General features: G+C 42.7%; 1 protein-coding gene across 9 annotated transcripts in view; it reads left to right on the top strand.

Moving 5' to 3' along the window:
• TSNARE1 (t-SNARE domain containing 1) overlaps nucleotides 1-22,516 on the top strand; it is a 460,205-nt gene that overhangs the window by 231,028 nt on the left and 206,661 nt on the right. For 4 of the 9 annotated variants that reach the window (XM_085572620.1, XM_085572619.1, XM_077781840.2 and 1 more), the window contains one exon: nucleotides 8,713-8,877. In XM_085572620.1, the coding sequence (XP_085428746.1) occupies nucleotides 8,713-8,877 (165 nt within the window). Of the gene's footprint in view, nucleotides 1-8,709; nucleotides 8,878-11,825; nucleotides 11,917-22,516 lie in introns of all 9 variants that reach the window. The other 5 variants (XM_085572617.1, XM_085572616.1, XM_021531992.3 and 2 more) reach the window with 2 other exon arrangements.

The raw sequence follows: 22,516 nt of genomic DNA, 5'->3' as shown, positions 1-22,516 counted from the left end.
CAAGAAATCAGTTCTGTGTCCCTCCAACATGGGAATGTCATGGATCATTTGTAGCAAGTCCTGAGGAGGCCATGAATTTGTTCAGGAAGCTGGAGCACCTTTGTTCTGGTGAGCCAGGCTGGGAGAGCTGAGGGTGTCCAGCCTGGAGAAAAGAAAGATCCATGGACACCTTAGAGTCACTTCCACTTCCTAAAGAGGCTCCAGAAGAGCTGGAGAGAGACTTTGGACAAGGACCTGAAGTGCCATAAAATGGGCAAATGACCTCAAACTGAAGTAGGGGAGATTTTGATTGGGTATTAGAAAGAAATTTTTTAGTCTGAGGGTGGTGAGGCCCTGGCACAGGATGCCCAGAGAGCTGAGGCTGTTCCATCCCTGAAAGTTTTCCAGACAAGGTTGGATGAGGCTTGAAGCAACCCGGGGCAGTGGAAGCTGTCCCTGCCCATGGCAGGGTTGAAGTGAAATGATCTTTAAGGTCCCTTTCAACCCAAACCTTACCCTGGTTCTATGATTATTGAAAATGTGGCTTTTTTGTGGTGGGATGATGAGGTGTTGTCCCAGCCTGCTGCTCAAAGCTCAGCTCCTGCTTTCATCTTTCTCTCCCACAAAGGGGGGGCCCGACTCTCACATGGAGGCAGAAACTTTGTCTGTGTCCCCAGCCCCTTTCCTATCAACTGACCTCCCACCCCTCCGAGGCTCTTGTGGATGTGTGGTGACAACATTCCTCTGATTTTTGTCTTAATTTGGGATCAGCCTTTTGGGCAGCAAGAGAAGCATCCTGGCAGTACAGGGGCTGTAAAATGGGCAGATATTTTTTAAAGAGTTGCTGAATTAGAGTGATTCTCAATATCAGGCTCTGGACATTTGCTTGGACACTGAACAGTCCACTGAAACCCTGCCAAAGGCCAGGAACAAAGACAGATTAAAAAATTGTTGCCTATAGAGTTTTGTGGGAGTCAAACATGTTTCTAAAAATAAAACTGGCTGAGCAGTCCAAAAACAAAATACAAAATACAAAAGCAGTCTATTTTTTTTTGAAAGAAAGGGACTTATTTTTTTTTCCAACATCTTTCTGCTTTTCCATGGCTCCAGAATGGCACTATGCCTGTGCCAGGGGTTGTGTCTGCTGCAGGAAATCAAGCTGAATTTGGTTCTTGACTCTGTGAGAAACCAGGAAAAAAATTACTTCTCAGTATTTTAAATTTTTTGGTACTAGATGGGTGTTAATGGATGAGCCAGTGACTCATTCTCCCTCTTGTTTGCCTTTCTAGCAGGAACCTGCTCACCAGCTGTGCAGCACATGCTGGGAGGCAGAGACAACAGGATCGTTTCTACACAGTCTTGATGTGTCTGTGAGCTCTTTCAAGCATGGGCCTTTTCCACAGATGCTGGGGCTTTCAGCTGCTCAGCGAGGAAGGGGTCTCTGCCTTGCATCAGGATCCAGGGACAAAGCAGAGCTCAGCTCTCAGACAGCACTGCCAGCCAAAACGTGGTGCCAGCAGAGATGTGCAGACAGAGAATGCTGAGAATGTAACACAGACAGCGAGGGAAGGGCAGGAACAGCTTGAGGAATGTGCTGTGATGCTATAAAAACACCAGTGAATGCTCTTCTTCCTGACAGCCTCAAAGGAATGTTTACCCACTTGCTCTGTGTGTATGGAGATGACACCTGAAGGTGGTGGCAGCCCAGGCAGGTGGCTTTGGGAAGGATGGGTGCAGTCAGGATGAAGTCATTCAGTGAAATGGGTTTGAAAAGCAGAGCATGTTGGGTTACAGTGAGGGGAGATGTGTGCCTCTCCTCACTGATGTTGTTTTGTTTCGCTCACATCGCCGTGGGAACGTCTATTTGCATGGTTGCAAATCAAGAGGAAAAAAAGAAGGAGAAGGACTGGAAATAGGAACAGAGCAAGCTGTTTCCTTCAGTCAGACAGGGTGAAAGCACATGGCAAAACGTAGCCCTCATGGTCAGCTGAAGTTTGACCTAGAAGCTGATGATCTCCCTGAGCAAAATATGAGTGTCAGCCCCACTGTCTAAGCCTGGTAGGAAGGGCATTCCTCCTGAATTTGGTCGTCACTGAAGGGAGAAAACGTGCTGTGCTTCTTAAAAGCACATCAGTTATCAGAGAGCTAAACCTCGGGCCCCTGGCTTATTTTCTTTTTCTTCATCTACCACAGACAGGTCATTTAATTCTCCCATCTTGAGTACAGTAAGATCGACTCTGAACTCAAGCAGCCCTGGGTGATGAGGTCAGGATTGCTTAGAATGAATTTGGTGAAGTAATAAAGTCTTGCAGGCAACCTAAAGAAGAGGAAAACAGTAGGAGGTATGAACTAGGTACTCTATTACTAAGTCTCTTCCAGTTCCAGGAAACTGAAAAGATTTTCTCAGTCCTCATCACTGCAGAGACCTGAATGAGTACATTTAAAAATGCTGACAAGCAAACTAGCAAAATACTTTCTGTTAATACATTTTACCTAAAATTAGTAATTTCTTGCAGATTCTGTAGTAGGAAACTGGTGGAAAGGGTGGTTTTCTTACTCAATTTCACATTCCTTTCATGCAAAAGTAAACACTTTGATCAAGAGTGAAAACAGAAACACATGAAGGATTCTAGTTAATTTAAATAAAAATGCACTTCAACCCTTCCCTTTATGCTGATTTCACCACCCTGGTTTTTCTCATGCTACATTGGTACAGAGTAATCAAATTTGCATAAGCTGAAGAAAACGCTGAATCTATTTCTCTATCTGCCCATGTCAACGATGCATGCAGGAAGGGTTCAATGCACTTCACTCAAAAGTTGTCTTTGTGGTAGTTTTAAATTTGGCCTTTTTTGAGTGAAAAGGAAGAGCAGGTGATGGTTATGTTGTGATTTCTTGTGATGCATTTCTTTCCCAGTTGTTGTGGGAAGCTCCTCTCCTAAGACAACAGAGCTCAGATTACCAATCGCTGCTGTGAACTTCCGTGTGAAAGATAATGCAAAATTGTAATATCACTATTTCTCCCCTCTAAAAGATTTAGAAGTCCCAGGCTGCTTGTTCTGTACCTGCCTGAGGCCTTTCTACCTGTAATTGCTTTGGGCTTTTGCATGGCGTGGCACAGCTCTAAATTTCATTGAGCCTGCAAGGTTAGTTGTTTTGGAAGGATGGTTTGAGAGAGATCATCTAATCCGATTTATCTGCCAGCCTTAACCTGGCTGTATTTTGGGGATAGTCGGGCCAAACTGGCTGCTCTGTGTCATTTTTGTCCCAGGCAACTTTGCAGTGCCAACCTGCGATTAAAAATGTGTCAGGCAGAGTAACTCCAGCAGTGCTCTGCACTGTGGCCCTCCCTGCACGGTGTTTTATTGGTCTCTAATGCAGACACTCCAGCCTCATTATTCTACATGCAATAAAATGTGAATCTCTGAGCCTGGATGCTGCTGAGAATAGGAGATCCTCATAAAGGCTGTTTATGTGTCTATATGTACTATAAAGCAAGAGATAAACATCTCTGCATTTGCATTTGGTTTGAAAGCCAGAGCCAAACGTTACCCAAGGAGAGGTGAAAATTTGCAGGAGCTGTGGGAGGTGTGGTGGTTGCTGCTGGAGCTGGCCATATCCCTGTTGGAGGTGCAGGAGGCTTCTGGAGATTGGGGAAGATAGAGCAACTTTCCTTGGTTTACTCCCTGAGTCATAGAAAAGCTCTGAAATGCTCTTTTTTCATGGTTGCAGATTTCTTTCCTTGGAACTGCCTGCAGTGTGTAGTACAAAATTAGCTCAGACAAGTGAGGGTGGTTTTACCTGTGCTCCTATAAACTGGGAGATAACAAAGAATTTGTGAATGGTGCTGTGCGTATCAAAGGCATCTTCAGGGCCTTACAGCCCAAAGATGATCCAGATGCTTGAAATGTGCACATGAATGGAGTAGTGATCAGGGAAAAAGGAAACTTGTGCTTCTCATTATTCTCCAGAATGAGTTTTTCAGTTCAGGAGGGGAACAGCTGGCTCAAACTGAACTTGCTGTCTACCAGGACCCCCAGATCCCTTTCCAAGGGCTGTTTCCCAGCCTCTTGCTCCCCTTCCCCACTCTGACAGCAGCTCTGCCACATCCATCCCAAGACACTGTGTTTGTATCATCTTCCCAAACTTTCACGCACAGAAATTAAACCCTCCTCCCCAGGACACAAGCATGGTGGAGTTCGGAGTGGAAGGAGGTGATGTGGAAGGTGATGTTGTCTCATTCCAGACTTAATCAAGTTCCCTTCTCAACTGTCTTCATGCCGAGGTTGAAAGTAGAATTTGTGAGTGTCTTCCTCAGCCCTTCATTCTCCTGTCCCTGTGGTGTCACTCACCTGGTGGGCAGTCTGTAAATCCAGCTTAAATAAATCTTGGTTATTTACATCAACTCTAACAGTTATTTTTGACAAGATTGTGAGAGGCCCATCTTATTTCTTACCTTCATTGTCCATCTTGTTCTAACCTGAAGGGACTAACTCCCTGGAGGGGGTTGTATAATTTTTGTCGTCTGTTGTATAATTTTTGTATATATCTTCAGGTTTTGGGGAGGATTGCAGAGCAAATTTTCCTTTGGAATCACTAAACATTTCTTTGGAACTAAAAGACACTTCTCATCTGTCTCCAGTCAATATTTCATGCCCTGAATTTATGGTAAGGGAACAGTCTTGTAACTGGCAATCAGGAATGTCATCATTGAAGTTAGTGATGTAAAAAAGAGCTGCAGGGCTGGGAGGTGCCAGGACACTCTCACTGCTACTCCAAAATCTCTGCAGATGGACTCTGAGGGCTGCCTGGTGTTCTGTTAACTGGCGTTCACATTGGATTTCTGCTTCTCTGTGGAATAAAGACCATATGGGAGCCAGAAGAGAATAATTTCAATCCCTTGCTTGGTGATTTTATGTGACAAGAGTTGTCAAATTTGTGGTGTTCTGTCCTTTTGGATATACAAATGTGGAGTGAGGCAGGACCAAGGTTAGGAGGGGGTTATTTTTGGAGGGGGTTATTTTTGCAACTTCTGAAGCAAAGATTTTAGTGCTGATAAAGTACGGGCACTGACAGAAGCTGTCACCGTCCAGATAAAACCTTTTTTTTCCGTTTTTTTTCCCTTATCAGCAGCTGCATATAGCATCTCCCCATTGGTAAAACAAATCTGATAAAAAAATGTAGTTGTAAGCAGCAACGATTTTATCCTGGTGAAAAGATTTTATCCAACAAGAAAAATGTTGTGCCTGGGCATAATTTTTCAGATATGATGAACAACAGCGTGGTATGACCTCAGTCCTAAGGATTTTGTTTTAAAAGAACTACTGAGCATATCAGATATACTCTACTTTTTCCTCTACTGTAATTTTCTTTTTCATTGGCAGAGTTGAGTTTATAGATACATCTTGACAAAAATCTGCCAGAGGCAAATTTCAACAAAAGAACAACTTCAAAACACACCCAATTAACAATTTATGAAAGGAAATACAACAGAAAATTACACAGAGATTCACAGGGCATAAAATTTGGCACTAAATCAAATTTATTGTGGAAATGCCTGTACAGGGAGTTATGGCCCCTTCTAGTGCAGTGTCAAAGGGAACTTTATCTGTGGAAGCTCAGCGAGTGCCCTCCATCTGATCTTTTCTTGCTATAAATAAAATGTTTTGTCAGACATAGCAATGAACATAACTCAGAAGGGAATGAAGAGCACTGATAAGCCCAGCTATATGCAGCTTTCAATCAGAAGCATTAGAAGTGATTAGATTTCTTCAGATTTAAGATTTTTAGAGTTTCAGATTTAAGATTTTTTTTTTTTTCACTTTATCACAGAAATGAGGGGCTCAGTACCATGGACAGCACAAAAGAAAAATCACTTTTTTTGTTAGCACAGCATACAGACCCTGATAGCAGGTCATGGTGACTGTATTTAACATTATTATGGAACCATCTTTATGTCTGGAAGGAAATATCAGTCCCTCTGCATCCTGTTATTTCACTGATTTACTCATTCAGCAGCCGTGGTTGGAATTTTTTTTTTTTTTTTTTGGAAGATGTTAAGGACACAAACACATGTAATTGCCTTCAGCAGCTCTGAAATTAACTTAGGTCACTACTTTGTTTAGAGAAAAAGATATGCCTAGACCTTTACCTATTTAAACACGTGGGTAGCTGGTTTTCTTCTGAAAGATGACTGAGCAGCAGCCCTTGCATTGTGTTTTGTCAGTAATTTGCAGGGTTATTTACAGATGCCAGGCCCAGCAAGTGAGGATGACAAATAAAGGCCAAATTAAAGCATATTTATGGTACAGCTGTGTTATTCCATGGACTCACCTAATCTGAAGAGCTGGTTGCTGCCTCTCCTGTTATCCCTGGGCTCCCACATCAGAAACATTTGGTTGCTTGTAAATTTGTTGTCTTCCACTGAAATTCAGACCTGCATAGGACAAGCATGGCTTTGAGTGTCCATTTGTGGCATTGAGTTCCTTGGTGCAGCATCCTTGCTGTGACCAGAGCACACAGATTTCACCAGAACACTTCTCCTCTGTCTCCATAAGGAAGATTCTTGGGATCTTGCAGCCCACTTGGCCACGTGCAGTTTGCCTCTGCTCATCTGAGCCCATTGGTGAAGATGAGAGGACGCCTCTGTCACCAGATGAAGCATTATATCACCCAAGGGTTTTTTCCCAGAGTCCATTAATACACTCTTTTGGCACTGAAACAATCTACCAGGAAAGTTAGTGTCCAAGGCACGTAATAATTAGTGAATAAAACACCCCTAGAGTATCTTAATCTTATTAAAATATGTCTTATAAAGTGTAAGTTAATCTTTAACCTAATTTTAAATGATTATTTTCTTCCTTTAACACACCCCTTCTCAGTTGATCCCTGGAAAGCAGAAGGTGAAACAGAGTAAGAAATTAATGTGAAAGATTTTCATCTTCTGCTCATGTTTTGAAAAATGTTTTGTTTGATGCTGATTTTCCTATTTCCTTCTACTTCTCCCATCACCCCACTTCCTTCACCATGTTGTGTTACTTTCCTTGTCTCCAACAAAGTATGGTGATAATAATAATTAATTTCATAAGACAAAGTCTAAGTGTAGGCAAATGCAAAAATTCTTTTTTTCCTAAATACAGGAATTACATACTTTTTAAAGAGTTAAAGCAGAGTTAGAGAGTTAAATAAACATTTCTAGACTCAAGTCCTCCCAGGTCTTCCAGTTCTCCAGTCCTGTGCCTTTCCATCTAAATGCCCCATGGCCTCACTTCCTGTTCACACTGTCGTAATTCAAGGGAATTAATACTTTTGAAGATGTAGCCACAGTAAGATAGCAAAGGCTTTTATTTTTTGGGCACTACTCCCAGTGTTTGGGCTTCAGATAAACCCAGATTCAGAGAGATGAACATCTCCCTGAGTACTTGCTTTCTCCTGTAGCTTTCAGGGGCTGTGGGGATGTTTAGGTCAAGGATGTGCTGTGGTCTCTGCCATTTATTTTTTCAACTTCAGAGCATCAGAAGCACTTGGTTTGCCTTTCTTTGTAGCTTTTGGTTAAGAGTCAAAGCTCAGCTCAAGACCAAGTTAGAGGACCATGAACATTGTTTGAAGTGGAATCCTCATGCAGTTGTAAGGTTGGAGCTTTCAACAGCACCTCTGAGTCTAGAACTTGATCTCAGCCTACAAACCAACCTTGAGTCAGTTCATTCTCCAAGTCCAGTCAGGACTGAACCTCACACAGGCTCAGGACCTAAAGGCTGGGTCAAAAAGACCTTTTTAAACCTCTGCTCCTACTTTTTCTGCAGATCCGACCAGTTCTTTAACAAGAATATAAATGAAGCTCCCAAAATAGAAGAAAATGGTATCATGGGGCTTACAAAACAAGTTAGGGGCTTTAAGAATAAAAAAAAAATTAAAAAAAAATTAAAAAAAAAATAAAAAAAAAAGGAGAGAAACCTATTAAATAGGAAGATAGACCATGGGTGGATGATTTTAATCTGAAAGAGGAGATATTTAGATTATATATTAGGAAGAATTAATTTCCTCAGAGAGTGGAGAGACACTGGAACAACGTGCCCAGAGCAGCTGTGGCTGCCCCATCCCTTGAAGTGTTCCAGGCCAGGTTAAAATGATCTTTGAGGTCCTTTCAGTCCCAATCATTCTGTGATTCTATGCCTGGGATCAGATGTGTCAAAAAAAACATGTAAATTCTATAGAGTGAACACCACGAAACTGTGAGTTGCTCAAGCTGATCACTTTGCACTCAGTGATTTCCCCTTTTTTTAAGCTGTGCCGTTTATCTCATAAATGGAGAAGATCGAAACCTTTGTATTTTGAGCATTGCAAGTTGGATCATAAAGCCTTCAATACAAATGAGTAGGATTTCTCTGTGCCTGAGAAAGTGTCTAATTCAGGAAGAATTTTCAGGGAAATTAAACAAGGTAAATGCATTATTTTTCAGCTGCACATCAACATTGTGTTCTGTCAGAACTGTGGAAAATTGAAGTTAGTTACTGGGGCCTAAAAGTAGCTCAGGAGATATGATTTCAGGTCCTGACATTTCCTTTGTGACTTGAAATGTTTCCTCTCATGTAATTTACTTTTCTCCTCTTCACCTTTCCTCCACTGTTTATGCCATCTCTTATATCAATATTTCCTTTCCCCACACTAAAGCTGCGTAAAACTGGAAAACATTTACATTTCCTTTGCTCTCTTTCCATTCTCCCATCTCAGCAGAGCCCCAAGGCCCCCTTCTCTGACCTGCCTGACGATGAGAAGATCTTTAATGGAGGCGATGGCGTGTGGCAGAACCAGGGCCAGGACCAAGCCTTGCTCTCGGAAATCACGGAGGAGGATTTGGAAGCCATCCGCCAGCGGGAAGAGGCCATCCAGCAGATTGAGGTCAGTAACCTCCTCCCACCACCAGGTTTTGTGAGCTGCAAGTGCAGAATCCTTGTGTCGTGCCTTGCTCAACGTGAAGGAAATCCTGATTTACGTCGCTGCCAGTACGGTGTCGCTAAAAGCGCGGGAGATTACCAAGAGTTTCTAAACGTGGGAATCGGTGATAGAAGGAAAAGTTGGAAATCTGTATGATTTATAATGAAAATTACAAGAGTTAATTGATACTCATGGGCTGATGGTTGGGTTCTTCCCAGTGAGGTCTGTGGTGAGGTGCTTTAATTGATCTGAGTTCTGCAGCAAAACAACTTCAACAACTGGAATTTGTCACAGGCAAAAAACACTCAGCTTTACCATTAGAGAGAATAATAGCTAGACAAAAGGAAATAACTTGTTAACCTTTTCAAATTATTCAGTATTTTGTTGTATCAAAGTATTTGGACGTTCTTGACGTAGTTAAAAGAGGACATACTATTTTTATTCGCCTTTTTTTTTGAAAGCACTGTAAAAATATTCGATAAAAGGAACAAAAAGAAGCTTGAATAAGTCAAACATCCCACATTTTTCTTTTTATACTTCCCTTTTTATGCTTTTGGGAAACTCTTGTTAGTTAAATTTAAGCGATAAATGAGTAAAACAAGAACATGTTAAGCCTTCCTAATTTGTATGCTTTTACAGACCTAAACTCAAGATGAACCAAAAAAAGAGGGCTTCAGAATAATCAGAACATTTAATTAAGGGCTATACTTTGTCCTTTAATTGGATTGGGCTAATTTTATCAGGATAGATTTTGGGTTGCAGTACAGCAGGAATTGTGATTGAGTTAACAGTGCAAAAAGAGGACAAAAGTTCCTGCTGGGGGCTGGTGCTTTGAGGTTGGGACCTCTGTTTGCAAACAGTGACAGACACATATGACTCAGCTGTCCAAGTCAGAAGTTTTGACAGTTTTACAGGATCAGGTTGAGGTCGATGTTTGTCTAATTTCTGTTGTGGTTCACTGAGCAGAGGTGAATGAGCTCTGTGGACTTGTGTCCATTACTAGGGGTGAAACTCAAAGAATATTCTCACACTGAGTATCTTTGGCTGTGAATTGTCATTTTGCACTTTTAGGGATCTCAGTGCATCCAGCAGGACAAAGTGTAGGGAACTTTGTTGTAAAGAAAATGCATGTTTTGGGGTGTTCATGCACTTTGATGTTCAGGAGGGATGGTAACAAATGTAATTCTGTGCTCACTGGAGTTATGTAAGAAAAATCTGAGTAGAATCTTGTGCTGTATTGTCTGGGATGATTCTGCTTCAGCAGGGATGTTGGACCAGACGACCCCACTGTGGTCCCCCAGCCATTCTGTGGTTCTGTGATTTTGTAATCCCTTTTGTTTGAAAAATATATATACTGATGCATTCTCAACCTTTTTTTGTTTGTCTTTACATTGTCCCTGTCCTCCCCAGGAAAAAACCCCATATTTAGTAGTTGCCCATTAGGCAGTGGGGAATGACAACCCCCAGGGCTGCCTCAACCACACCAGCTTTGTGAAGTCAAGAAGTGCAGTTGTGTCTCCTTGGAGAGATCTTTATTTATTTTGCTGGATAAATCCCATTTCTGTGCCACAATCTGATGTCTCTGCACCAAGCTGCACAGGACGATGTGGCCATGGTGGGGTAGTTGAGGGGAGTGAAGTGAATCCTAAGTAACTTAAAAAAAAAAACCACCTATGTTCATGTATTGTGCAGGGTTTGTATCTGTTGATTTGATCCTGGATACCTTTCTGCCTAATATGATTTTATCTCTGAATAGTTTAGTTTATGCAATTAATGGTTTAGTCAGCTTAAGCAGTTAATGATGTTTTTTGCTTCCTGGGAATTACCCATTTTTCCCCATCTCCTCTATCCACTTTACTTTGCTCTCACAGATCCCTGTTCATTCTCTAACTAGGACTGCATTCCACAAACATTATTTCAAATGTAGTTTAAACATTTCTCCTCAGGGAGAAAATATTTAGGACCAATGGTATTTTGCTTAACATCTCTTTTGAAAGAAATATAATGAAAATTAGTTTTTTTGGAGAGCATTGTTCGTCTTCCCAGCTGTATTTGAATAAGCAGATGGTGCTTTTAAATAATTTTCACTGTGTTTTGTTTTTCTGTTTGTTGACCCACATGAGCATATTTCTAGTGAAAGGACTCATCTTGCACATTAAAACTTCCCTGTTTTCAGTAGAAATTGTGGGTACACAGAGGATTCCTTGAGCTCACAGTCACCACAACAATTGTTTTCCAGTATATTTTCACAACCAGTGAGTAGCCAAGAAGGTTAAAATTACACATTAATCTGTCAAACATAACTAATAAGCCAAATTTATTGCCAATTTGATGTATAGCATTTGTTGTCCTTTGTTCTTTGGGGACCAGAATGAAGAACAGAGCTGTGTGGAATTTGTTTTGTGCAAATAGATTGTTTTCACTGGGATTTCCATGTTGCTGCATATGCAGCACCAGAAACATGAGATTTTGAGCAGCACAGGAGACATTGAAAGACATCACAAAACTTTACATTACACAAAACTTTAGAGAAGCTCATGGTGCTGGTACCAGTCATGGGACTTTTTTTTTAAAGACACTGAATTTGCCCTTTTTGCAAGAAAAGCCTTCTTCTTTGCTGAAGAAATAAGGAAATAAATTCTCTTCTCATTTGTGTCCTGAAAGACAGATATATAATTGTGCCTATAATAGACATTTTCTTAATCTTCCAAAGACTTCTTCCCACTTGTGTGCTTTCCATGTCTCCAAAATCTCTTCAGAGGTTTGGGTTAATGGAACATTGTTCTCTCTCAAGAACATCCCTCGAGGCACTTTGCAGTTCACAGTTTCCACCTAGACAGATAACAGCCAAGTCAAAAGTTCACCTGGCTGTTCATTTTATTTAAATGTGCTCCTTTTGCTATTGCTTGCAGATTAAAACCAGAGACTTCTGCAAGGGAGACGTCTCACCAAAACCTTACACTTTGGAAAAAGATCTTTATTGCTTGGAAATGTCAAAATCTGGTAGGACACAGCAGCCTTGACACAAGTGTTATTTCTTAAAATATTGCTTTGAACTGTTATATAAAACCTATTTTAACTTGAACTGTATTGGCAGTGAATAATAGATGCCATAACAGCTTTATATATAGCACTGTAAAATGTGCCATCAGAAATACATGAGCTGAACTGTAATGTGCATTGTCAGTGCTCAGTGCTGGCACAAGCTCTGTCATAGCAAATACAGATATAATAGATATAATTTACCACCCCATACCTTTCATTTGCACCTGTGGTCATCTGAAAAATGGGAGGAGATAAAAGTTTGAGAAGAAATGGATAAGCACTGAATGGGGAACTTCAGAGAATTTCAGCTGGGGACTGGAAAGATCTATAAAAAAAGATTCTAAATGCTGTATTGATTCAGAAAGCCTCCCGTGATCATCCCCATGCAGACAGCTTCCCCAGGGGTGATGAGAAAGGAAAATGAGGGAGAACTCCCCCAAGATGGTCCACCAGCCCTTTTCCTCTCTCACAGCAGTTTCCCACCCCATGCTCTGATTCCACAGAGTGGGCATTCTCCTGCCTTGGAGAGTGGGAGGTGTCACTTCCCATGGCACAGTGGTTGGAACAAGATGATCTTTAAGGTGCTTTCCAACCCAAACCACTCTGTGATTCCATGATATCCTGAAGGAAGCAAAACACATCCCAGGAACTGCATTTTAGTTGATGCATCCCTTGGCAAAAAAGGAGAGATGGGTAGGTTATGGCAACAGGTGTGGGGAAAATGCTTTTATTTTTAGGAGAGGTTGTTCCCTCTGAGTTGTTGCTCAGGAATGTTGATGTTTATTCCCTTTCTGTTTTGAGGACAAGTGATAGATGCCAGCCTCCACGCCTGTCACTCAAGCCTTTGTAGGCAGACAGAAAATGAAGCACAATAAAAATAAAACAAAAGAAAGCCCCACAGAGTCTGGCAGAGCGTGTTTGTTAGTTCAAACATGTTCCTTGTTCCCTCATTACTACGTATCATTTCTTGCTGAGGGCTGTTTTCGGTAAAATCTCTCACTGATGGCTGCAGTTTAGAGGGTTTAGTGCGAGCTATTTTATACCTTTCATCAGCTTCAATAGTCCAGAGCTTTGACTTCGGAGGGCTGTGCCTGTCTCTTCACAGAGGCTTTTTGACTCAGAGTAATGTATAAATAACACAAGATCATGACAAGCACCATCCGTGAAGGATCTGGCGCCGTGTGAGTGTCAAGCTGTCCTCATGACAGCGTTGGGGACCCTAATTATCCTGAGATGCAGAGCTGCCTGCCAGGTTGACATGGCCATCCCTGGGACTGGTATTGAGTTGTTCCCTAAAGAACCAGCTCCAGTATGCCACCCAGTCTAATTTAAAATGACCCGAGCTGCAGGACTGCTGCCATTTATTTCGGGAGACTATTTCACGGTCCAGCAGGCTTCGGTGTTGATGAAATGCTTCCCTCTGTTCTTGCTAAAGATCCCTTTCTCATTCTCGCCTTTTTACACCTAGTGAAACTCTGCTGGACCCTGCAAATAATTCTTCTTTCCCTTTGGCTTTAAACACTTCAAATGCTAGCAGTTCTCCTCCTCTTCACAAGTTGGTCTCCCTGGCTTTTCAGTCACTTCAGCGCTCTCTTCTCAATTATTTCCCATTTGTTAGTTCTTTGCTCCTGCAGCAGCAGACTTGTATATAGAATTTTGGTGTTCTACCAGAGCTGAACAGAAGAAATGCATAAAAAGCCCTGTGGATCCAATTCAGAGATCACAAATTTTGATGGAAAGTTTCTAGATAATTTCTGCACTAGTAAATTAAACTCGCCAAAGACACTGGAACGTGCTCATTACAGTTTTTAATTGCTAAGCATATTCTGACACACTTTTGACCCAGATTAGCCAGTGCTTACCCAGTTATTGACACGGTTTGAGAGGTAATGTTTTCTAGAGGCAGTTTTGGTGCAGCCACACTGTTCAGAGGGTAAGGGGATTTAATGATGTGCATGCAATGAAGTGCAGTTTCAGTGCCTGAGAAAAGGCATTTCCCATGTCCTTGTGTAGCTGCAGCCCTACTGATTTATGAGTTGATCACAAAAATTTCCTCTAGGCCTCACTGACATTTAGGGAAGAGGAAGAGCAAGGTGAATTAAGGGTGAATTTTGTGGGAAACAGTGCAAGCCTGAGGATGAAATGAGGTGTAGTGAAAATAGCAGCTGGCCTCCTTGAAAGTGTGGAGGAACCTTAGCAAGTCTGGAGAACAAAGAGCAGCCTATCCCAGTGGAATCCTGCTGTGGCCATTTCCATTGAATATTGATTTGACTCTGCCTCCTTCCCTGTGCCCCTGTGGCCTCCAACACTCCTGCATTGCTATAAGGGACTTCCCTTCATGTCAAAACCACTCACACTCAATCTGCACATCTTCAGCATGTTGCTTTCAAACTGCCACTGCCATGCCAGGCACATCTGAGAAGTTTCATTCATTTTAGATTCCGGGATTTTGTGAGGCTCACAGAATATCCTGAGCTGGGAGGGACCCACAAGGATCACACAGTTCATCTCCTGGCCCTGAACAGGATACCCCAAAAATCCCACCATGTCCCTGACAGTTTTTCCCAAAAAAAAGGGTTTTTTTTTGAGCTCTGTCAGGCTGGTGCTGTGACCACTGACCTGGGGAACTGTTCCAATGCCCAACCACCCTCTGGGGGAAGGACCTTTTCCTAATATCCAACCTAAACCTCCCCTGACACAGTTCCAGACTGCTCCCTCAGGTTCTATCAATAAAACAGCAAACACATCACATGCTGTATTTCCTTCTCTTTCCATTTTTTCCACTCTTTATTAAGTGCTACTGTTATATCTATCTATTCTGTAATCCCAGTGCATCCAAGAGAGGCAAGAGATGAAATACCGCTGGGTAACACATTGTGAAGATTCTCTCATCATCTCCTTTCTGCTCACACATCACTTTTGCTATGACTGCATGCAAAAGTCCAAACTTTTTCTTCTTGCCTGGCTAAAACTGTATTTCTTCCTTTCCTCATGGAAATGATTAGAGCTTGTATATTTTTGCAATCAGTGTTTCATCAGGGATACGTGTATAGCCTTGGATATCTCTTTGCAAGACAGCGAGGTTTTAGGAATATATCACAAATCTTTTTTAGCCCTAGGCAATTTCTCATGCCTCAGGTGTAACCTTATGACTAAACTGTGTGTAGTGAAGTGTTTTTAACTAAATTGGAGAGGTTTCCACTGTGTGCTAGAGATAATTTTCCTTTTCTCACTTACATTCCCAGTGCTTTATCCAAAGCCTGTTAGTGTCAGGGAGTCTTGCCCTAAACCCTTTCCTTCATGCCCTATTCCTTCAGTGAGCTTGCACGAAGAAGGCAGTAATGAAAACCTGGATTCAGCAAATCCTTTATGTGTGTCTTAACAGCTTTGCTGAATAGAGATGGACTTTAGAACCTACTAAAAGTGAAGCATTTCCTCTGCAGAAGGAGAAAATAGTGCTGAGGCACACATAATTTGCTAACAATCTGAATTTTAGGAAGACACATCTGCATATTTATATCCACAGAAACTGAGCTGAGTTAGTGTCTCGTGCATGACCTGTCAATGTTCATTGATAAGGCAGAAAGCTGGAAAGAGAGAGATCTCCTGTGCTGTGGTGAAATATGGTTTAGCTTCTGCAAATCCTCCTGCCTAAGTGTTAATATTTCTTTGGTGAAAAGAATGTGTTATTTTACTCCTCCATTTACTGCACTTTTGCCCAAGTTTTTGCCACCAGATGATGACTGTCTCAACAAAGGCAATCCTTGCCCCTATTTCTGTCAGCACAGACAGAACAAACATCAAATGCCTCATCCACACAGCAGTTTTTGTGGCTGTGATTTGCTGCCTCAAAGGGGAATTACCCTCTCACCTATCAGGTTAGAGTGGTTCACTCTCTAGTTCTCTGATGCTAATTAATAACAATCTACATCAATAGCCCATCAACCAGCTGAGATCCTCTAGCAATGCTCAGAAGTGCTGTCCCAGCAGGTTTGGCTTCTTACCTTCCTGAATTGCGTGTTCTCTCTTTTTAAATTATTTTGGTGGGGAAATCAGAATTTTCCTCACTCAGGATGGGGGGAATAACAGCAGGTGAGTCTTAGGTCATGTAAATACAAAAGTTCCTCTTGGCAAAGCCCTGAAACATCTCAAGAACCCACTGGAGAGTGAGTCAGCCCTCCCTCATTAGAGCTCAGCAGAGAGGGAAGTGAACCAAGGATATTGAAAAGACCCCACAGAGGTAACAAGGGAAGAGATGACTGAGAAGGACAATGAAATCCAAATTTCACAGCCAGACCAGTTCCCATTCCCTCCTATTTACCACAAGGTGCCTGGTCCTTCATAAATTATCCTTGACAGGAATATTCTCCCACATCCTCACAGAAATTAGACTGAAAATCACATTCTTAACGTTGTTAACAATGAATGTCAAATTTTAGAGGCTGATGACAAAGACAGTATTAGTTTATGCCCTCTGCACTATGCAGGCTCATTTAATTCAGGTGTTCTTTAATATTTTTAATTGCTCCTTTATGGAAGAGGATGTTACAGAACTGTCTATCCCCACCGCCCTGTTCACCATTTATCTACTCAGAGTGTCTCCTCTGGTTGTCATTTCCTTCTCTGCACTGAAGTCACCTCTTTCCATCTGTATTGAGGCTCTCAGATGGCTCACTTGAGGCAGAAAGACTATTAAGATTCATCTAGGAACTATGGAGAATTGCATATTTTAGTATTATAAAATACTTCCTTCACTGCAAATTTTTAGCTAGACTCCTGAGCAACCTGGTCTGACCTCAGAGTTGGTCCTGCTGTGAGTGAGAGGCTGGACTTGAGCTCTCCTGTGGCCTTTTCAAACCTGAATTATCCTGTGATCTCATGATCCCATTATCTCTCCACCTCCTTTGACTGCACCACTGAGGGCTACCAAAAGTTCATGTGCTACTCTTGCTTCATTCTAAAGACAGAACATCTCTATTTCCCTGCTTGTGTGAGCTCCTGAGTCAGCCTCATTCTCCCTCTTCTTCCATCCATTGTCACCACAGGCAGGAGTTCATGATTTGCTCCTCTGCTCATACCACATTTGCCATTTATTTGGGGAAATAGTTAGGATATTTTACACATCAGAAAGGTGGGTGTCCATGGAAGAGAAGTCCTCTGAGGTGACCCTGTGCCCACCCAGTGGGTTTGTGTGCCATTTGGGTTTGCTCAGAGCAGCTGTGGCTGCCTCATCCCTGGAATGTCCAAGGCCAGGTTGGATGGGGCTTGGAGCACCCTGGGATAGTGGAAGGTGTCTCTGCCCATGGCAGGGGTTGAAACAAGATGATCTTCAAGGTCCTTTCCAACCCAAACCATTCTGTGATTTTGATACACAGATAGAACCAGAGTCACATTTCAGAAGAATTCAGATCTCTCTTGTCCAGCAACAGCTAGAATACAGATGTGATTTGCTCATGTTGGCATCAAAATCTGTATTTTTTGAAAATGTGGACTCTTATTAATATAAAGAAAAAAGTTTAAATATCTTATAATTTAAGGCTAAGGTGTTGCTGTTGAAGGATGTGTGGTAGAAGGATTTTAGATCCAAGATCAACACATGTCCAGACAGTTTTTTGTAATTTTACTCTTAACGTCATGTACTAAGCTGTAAGGACTAAAAGGATTCTTCTGGATCACTCAAAGTGTTCCCATGAATGTCTAAGACTTTCTCCTTTCCAGGTTTTAAACTGTTCCATGGCTTTAAACTGAAAGGGAGCAGGTTTAGATCAGATATTAGGAAAAATCCCTCCCCTATGAAGGTGGGGAGGCCCTGGCACAGGGTGCCCAGAGCAGCTGTGGCTGCTCCATCTCTGGAAATGTCCAAGGTCAGGTTGGACAGGGCTTGGAGCAACCTGGGAGAGGGGAAGGTGTCCTTGCCACTATGGCAGAGGACAAAACAAGATGAACTTTAAGGTCTTTTACAAGCAAAACTATTCCATGATTCTCTGCTGTACCTACAGCAACAAACATCTGCTTATTTTTACCTCTGCCTTTGGAGCTGCTGATTTTTGGAACAAATGTTCCTGGGTTTCATCTTTCCTTGTCAGTTCTCCCACGAGGGATAAAAGCTGCCACAGATTTCTCACCGTGCTCCTGTTCCCACTTCACAGCTGGAGAAACTGAGACATTATGGGTTGTTTTTCTGCCAGTGGAGCTCCATAGAAATGTAAATGCCTTGCTTAAGACCTGGGAAAGAGTCAGGATCAGTGCCAGGATTAAAATGCTGCTTGTTCTGTACTTCCATACTCAATTCTCTTCAGACTGTGCTGGGATGAGAGATCCAAATACAAGATCTGGCATATTTAGCTTCTAATTTTTCTCCCTGTTTGAATTGGGAGGCAGAAGGAACGTGCTCCTGTTCAGGAATCACGCTGTCATCCACTCAGCTTGGATGAAGCTCAAGCAAAATACTGATCCTCATTTGTAACTGAAGGCAGATCTTCCCTGCAGGGGCAGCTTGCTGGGATATGAAGTTTCACCCATTATATCATTACTTTATCAGCAGCCTCTCTGAAAGCAGGGATTGCTCTGTCAGAGACAGAGAACCTCTGGAAAATCTTCAGATGTGAAGATGAGGCTGCAGGAGTGAGGGCAGGGGGGAAAGATCTGCTCTGTGCTTGTACACATAAAACACAGCTGAGGGAAAGCCTACAGGTGAATGCCAGTTGTGTCAGACACCGTGGTGTTGAGGGGTTAAAAGAGGAGTTTCTGAGTGGTGTGGGCCTGAGACAGATGTGCAGAAGGGATTCAGTGCTCAGAGCTGAGTGCTGGAGACTTCAATTAGCATGTGCTGATTTTCTGAACTATGCTTCATTGCAAAAGGAATCTTTGCTCATTTTGCCCCACTCATGCCTCTTGGCAGACCCTTTTCTCTCCTGGAAGTGGTGAGAGCCCAGATATCTGTTGGTGTTGAGGAGGAGAAACTTCAAATCTTATCCAGCACTGAGAGCTCTTACACGCTCTTTGAAAAGTCTGCTAGTTCTTCATGTAGGAAAAAACTCACTTCATCTTCAAGGCCTCTGCTTGAAGGCAACAGCTACTCTCTCTTTGCCTGACCAATTTTAGGAGCTGGCCACAAATCCAGTGAGTTTGAGGAGTTATAATATCACAGAATTGCTTAGGTTGGAAAAGACAAGATCCTCAAGCAAACCATTGATCTGACTGCCAAACTCACCACTACGCCGCGTCCCCAAGTGCCACATCTAAACATCTGTTAAATCCCCCAGGGATGATGTCCCCACCACTGTCCTGGGAAGCTGTGCCAGGACTTGGCAACCCTTTGGGGAATTTTTTCCCCACTAATATCAAGCCTAAACTTTTCCTGGTGCAACTTGAGGCCATTTCCTCTTGTCCATTGCTTGTTACTTGGTAGAAGAGACCAAACCCCACCTCACTGCAACCTCCTGGGATGAGAGAGGACAGCACTGCTTGTGCTCCTGATCCCTTAATCAGTCATCCCAAGCCCTTGAAGTCTCTTATTGTCCTTTTTATTGCAACTTCCTTGCTACCTAGCAGAAAAAAGATCAATAATGGAACATAATCTGAGAGTTGTGGCAGGATAGGAAGTTTTCACATCTTTAGCCCAGAGCCCAGGGAGGCAGTGGACTGCTCTAAGAAGTGGGTCTGGTCTATACATTAGGCTTTATTTTCCCTTCAGAATGGAGCCTTTTCAGCTGCTCTGTCACCTGTACCAAACAGGTGAACCAAAGTGCCTTCAGAAAACTTCAATTTAACAGGGTTTGAATTAATTTGATGATTCAGTCTCAGACAAAAAAGCATCTGTCCACAATCACTGCAGCTGAAGGGGGTTGCACAAAGCAACCCATGTGCTCTCCCCACTGCACAAAACAGACACAGCTACTCCTGGAGAGTCTCCCTCCTATGGTTGCTAGGGATTTGTGTCATTCTCAACAAAATTCAGGTGAGAGGAGAAGTGACTCTTTATTTTTAGCATGGGGTGGGGGCAATGGGGAGTGAGAGACCAGTAAAGGGACAAAGTGAAGTATGTCTTGATCAGCAGTGATTCAACAGAATCTCATATTTAGTCTTGTTTTGACAAAAACCAAGTCTCTCTAAAAATCCTGCAAATTGCTGCAAAATTCAGTCCTTCAGCCCAACTTGATTCCTGGGTGCTGTGAGCAGCCTGGACTCAAAAGTCACTCTGTAAGCACCAGTCCCTGTATTTGGCATGATCCTTTAAAATAGTCCTTAAAAATGAATTTTCTGGAGCATTTCAGTTGTCACACAAGGTATTTCTCCCCATCCTCTTTTTCCTTGCTAAATGCATCCAGAAAATGTAAAATGGGGATGGGAGGGCTGGGCAGAAGGAAATTAAGAGCAAACCCCATGACTCATCTGCCTCCCTGATTTCAGCTCATGCTTGTAAATATAAGTCTCAGTACTGGGATGCAAGGACTTTTGGGATTAGATCCTTCTATCCTGAGTGTATCTGGAGGAAATAAAGGGAAATCCTGCACCTTTGCACGTTGGTGCTGGTTGCTTAGGAGCAAGTCACCTCCTACTGAAGTCTGACAGGGCTAAGTCGTGTTCCTGCAGTTGTTTCCCCCTGATGTTCTCTCTAATTTATATCACTGAGAAGGGTTAAGGAAGGTGACTTCAGGTGTTGCCATTAGAAAGTCAAATTGCAAAAATAAAGCATTAAAAATAAATGCCGCAGTGGAATTGCTGAGCAAGGGAATAAAGAGCTTTAAATGCAAGCAGGGAACTGGCTGTGCCTTTCTCCACCAGTCACCTGTCTCCCTATCTCAGGATTAAGGACTCTGTGTCTTTTAGTCCTGCGTCTTCCCATTCAGCTCCAGGTGCTGCTGAATGTCACAACTTTTTACAGCTTGCCTATTAAGATTTAGAGGAACTTCCTTCCTTTTATTTGGATGGCAGGAAGAAGATTATTGCTTGTTCTGAGTCACTTCATAGGAGAGACCCAAGGAGAGTCTCTCATAAAAGAGCAGATTTTAAATATAGGTGGTATTCCCTAAATAAACTTCATGAATTTGTTGAGTGGGTAACTTAATTATAAGGTGGATCCCCAGGTATGGGGAAGTGTTATAGATCCACTGACTTCCATGCTGTCAATGAACTGGTGTCTCCTTTTGAATGACTTTCAAACTCCTCCAAAGAAAAGCATGAACAGCATTTCTGTCATGCACAGCTTTCCTCTCCCCTGGGTGTTTTTGCAAGAGCACAAGGTATTTTACAGCCACACTCAAGCAGATCTTGCCACACTAGATCATCTTTCAATGTTTCTCTGTCCTTGTCCCTCCCTCAAGGCATCATGTTATCCCCTAAATCTCAGGGTGCAGTGGTTCTGTCTTGTTTACCCTGGACCTTTGCTGGTGGGTGGGAAGCAGTCAGAAGGAATATTTTGAGGATTTTTTGCTGCTCTGTGTTCCCAGAGCTGAGAAGACCTCATGGGATCACCATCATTGCTGCAGGCAGAGGGCAGTCCAGAAGGATTTTAGGGCTGGGATTGGTACAACACAGAGCAGGTCTGGAGCAGCTAAGGGCCAAGATGAAATTCTCCATCATCTCCTAACTGGGGACAGTGCTCTATCAGCAGGTTTTACAGCTCTGACGTCCCCAGGGCACCAGTTCATCCCCACCAAACCCATGCAGTTGTTATAACATGGGGAACAGTCTAGGCTTCAAATCTAGCTCCATCTGAGCTCTCTTTTCTTCTTCTCCATCCCTCCATGCCCCCTGAACCTGACATTGATGATTTTGCAGCACTTTGTGTGGGAGCGGTGAGGTTTGGGTTAGAGACTATTACATAAATACTTATTTTTCTTTTTCTCCCAATTCCTGCGGAGTTAGAGCACCTATTGTTGTGTGCCATCAAACAATAGCTTTGGAGCTATTGCCACAATAGCTTGGGAGGAGCTGTGAGGAACCAGCACTTTGTTTCCCAGGTGGGTTTTTTCCGTAGGCGTCAAGACGTGGTGGGGTGGGTCGAGTGGGTGGTCAGGAGTGCTACTGGAGTGGCACTTCTTTTTTGTTGTTGTTGTTTTTCAACCTCTTTCCACCACTGATTCACCTTCCTGGATCATATTTATTATTTATTTATTTATTTATTTATTTAACAATGTGGCATCCATGCATCCATGGCCTCGGCCACGTTGTTCCTGTCAGCCACCAAGGTGCTGGCACTCGCTGGCTGTGTTGCATTAGCACAGGGATAAATTAATCCTCTCCTGCTGAGTGAGGCTGGAGCTGGGAAGTGCTGCCAGGCTGCCAGCCCTGTGTTATTTAGTGCCTGGTGCATTGTGTGCCCTCATACCTTGTTTGCTGTTCTGGAAGGCACCAATGCATCAAGGAGCGGTTTTCCTTAGGATGCTCAAGCCTCTCTGCTGGATTGGTCTGCCAAATGTGGAGCTGCAGAAGGAATTTTCATTTCCTCCTCTCACAGTTGCGTTCATCAGTGTTGAGCAACATTGACAATCATATTATTGAAAGTGCTGAGCACTTTCTGATATTTGCAACAGCCTGATCCCATCTTGACTAG

Source organism: Lonchura striata, chromosome 2 (assembly GCF_050655825.1).
Source record: "Lonchura striata isolate lonStrDom1 chromosome 2, ASM5065582v1, whole genome shotgun sequence".
Classification (NCBI taxonomy): domain Eukaryota; kingdom Metazoa; phylum Chordata; class Aves; order Passeriformes; family Estrildidae; genus Lonchura; species Lonchura striata.
This window is presented reverse-complemented; position numbering and strand designations above follow the sequence as displayed.